Genomic DNA, 2,065 nt, shown 5'->3' on the forward strand with positions numbered 1-2,065 from the left:
TGTGTCTTTTACATAGTTGTTCACAGAGGTGAGAACTACCCTTGGAGCTGGAGCTACATGTGTTTATAAGCCATCTGATATGAGTGCTAGGAACTGAACTTAGGTTTTCTGAGAGAGGAGAATGTGCTCTAAAGTGCTGAGCCATCTCTCCCACCCCCACCTTGTTTTCTGAGAGCCATTCTCTCATCTGAAGCTTACCTATTGGCTGGACAGCTGAGACTAGGGATTATCCCTTATCTCTGCCTTCCCAGCACTGGGGTTTCAAGTGTGTGCACCTGCACCCACTTTTTCAAAAGGGGGTGCTAGGAATCTAAACTCAGGTGGGTCCTCATGCTTGCACAGCATGACTTGACTGCCATCTCCCTTCCCCCCTTCCCACCCCATTGTCTCTATCCTTGTTTCCTTCCTGTACTGAAATGCTGCCTAGCCTATCACCCACATAGGTCCATGCTCCAGTACAGAGCCATCCCAGCACAGCCTCTCTCTCAGGACTGAGGGCTGGTGTCAGTTGTGCACAGAAGCCAGAGTCACGCTCCATCTCCCCAGCCGTATTCTTATTTGCCTTGCTGCAGGTCCAACAATGAGATGTCCTTCATCCTGGTGCAGAGCCACATGAACCTGTTCGAGGATGCCTGCAATGCTGTCCCTTTCAGCTGGAGGATCAGGGACTACCTGGAGGAGCTCTGGGTGCAGGCACAGTATATCACAGACACTGAGGGTAAGGCTTCCCCATGGCCACCTCAAGGCACTGCAGATGAGTTAACCTGTTCAAGGCAGGACAATTTTAGAGGTTTTAGTTTTAATCCTCTAGGTGTGGAGTGATCCCCAGTCTCTCATTTTCCATTTTAAAATTTCCGTTAAAGGGCTGACAATATGGCCCAGTGAGTAAAGGGACCTGCTGTCAGGCCTGAGTCCCAATCCTTAGGACCTATGTGGTAGGCGAGAACTAATTGCCCAAGTTGTCCCGTCATGTGCTGTGGGACATGAGTGCATGTGTAAAGTGCTTTTGTGGGGTGTGTGTGTTTTACAAACAATAACCAATTTTCTTAACTCCCTACCAGCCCTCCTCCCAGTTTCCAGCCCAGTCCCTTCTAAGCTTTCTCCCAACCATTCCTCCTTCTGTTCCCCAACAGTCTGCTTAACACTCCCTTCTCCCAGTTCCCAACACCAGCAGCCCCAAGCTACAACTGTTGTAGCCTGTCTGCTCAGCTCAGCCTCTCCTGGCTCATCGTCTCCTAACAATGTCTTCTGCACCAACTGCCTTCTCCTCTTACTCTGGCAGCCCTTCATCCCCTTTTCTCTGCCTCAGCTGGCTTTTAAAAACTTACCCTGTTCCCAGAAATCCAAGAGCAACCAATACTGATCGTCTTAGGGACAAACAGTTCTAATAGCTAAGAACTCTTAAAGGGTCAGTTGACCAGCAACTAGGGATGCTTTAAAGGGCCAGATGCACAAAATAAATCACACTACATGCATGTGTATAAACAAATACATATAACCATAAATTAAAATTTTGTTGAAGGAGCCAGTCTCCATCAAGGGTTATAAGTCTGTAGGTGACAAGAGAAAGATAGGCTTTCAAGTGACCTTTAAAGTGACCTTTAACAGTGACCTTTAGTCACTGTTGGGAGGCATGACAAAATGAGTCATGTCACATCAGAGAAAGAATTGGCTTCCTGACGTAGGAAGGTTATTCACCTGAGCCTCCTAGATAGCACAGTGGCGGGCAGCCTTGGGAGATGTCCCCATTGGGAACTTTATCAGGAAGGGCTGGCAGTCCAAGCAAAGCATCCTCCTCCTTATGGAGCCACAAGGTCCTCCTCATCACATAGTACCCTGCTGTCACACGGGAGAGATTTGACCATTGTCAGTCTAGAAAAAAATGGCAGCCAAACATCTTGTGAAAAGTTGTTTTCTGCAACAAGTCCCCTCAACGTTCACCAGAGGCTGGTGCGGCCACTCCGCACTGACCTTGCTGTCTCTCCTGAGGAAGCACCTTCCTGTCCTATGACTAGAGTCCATCTGCCCCTGCTTGTCTAGGGCAGCATGTGACCAGAACTGTGAG

At 48.7% G+C, this 2,065-nt stretch overlaps 1 protein-coding gene across 1 annotated transcript in view; it reads left to right on the top strand.

Moving 5' to 3' along the window:
* Window positions 1-2,065, top strand: part of Rnf213 (ring finger protein 213) — a 110,078-nt gene that overhangs the window by 69,970 nt on the left and 38,043 nt on the right. Inside the window, 1 exon segment of the mRNA XM_031354095.1 lies at window positions 573-718. Within this exon segment, the coding sequence (XP_031209955.1) occupies window positions 573-718 (146 nt within the window).

The sequence above is a fragment of the Mastomys coucha genome, unplaced genomic scaffold (assembly GCF_008632895.1).
Source record: "Mastomys coucha isolate ucsf_1 unplaced genomic scaffold, UCSF_Mcou_1 pScaffold5, whole genome shotgun sequence".
NCBI lineage: Eukaryota > Metazoa > Chordata > Mammalia > Rodentia > Muridae > Mastomys > Mastomys coucha.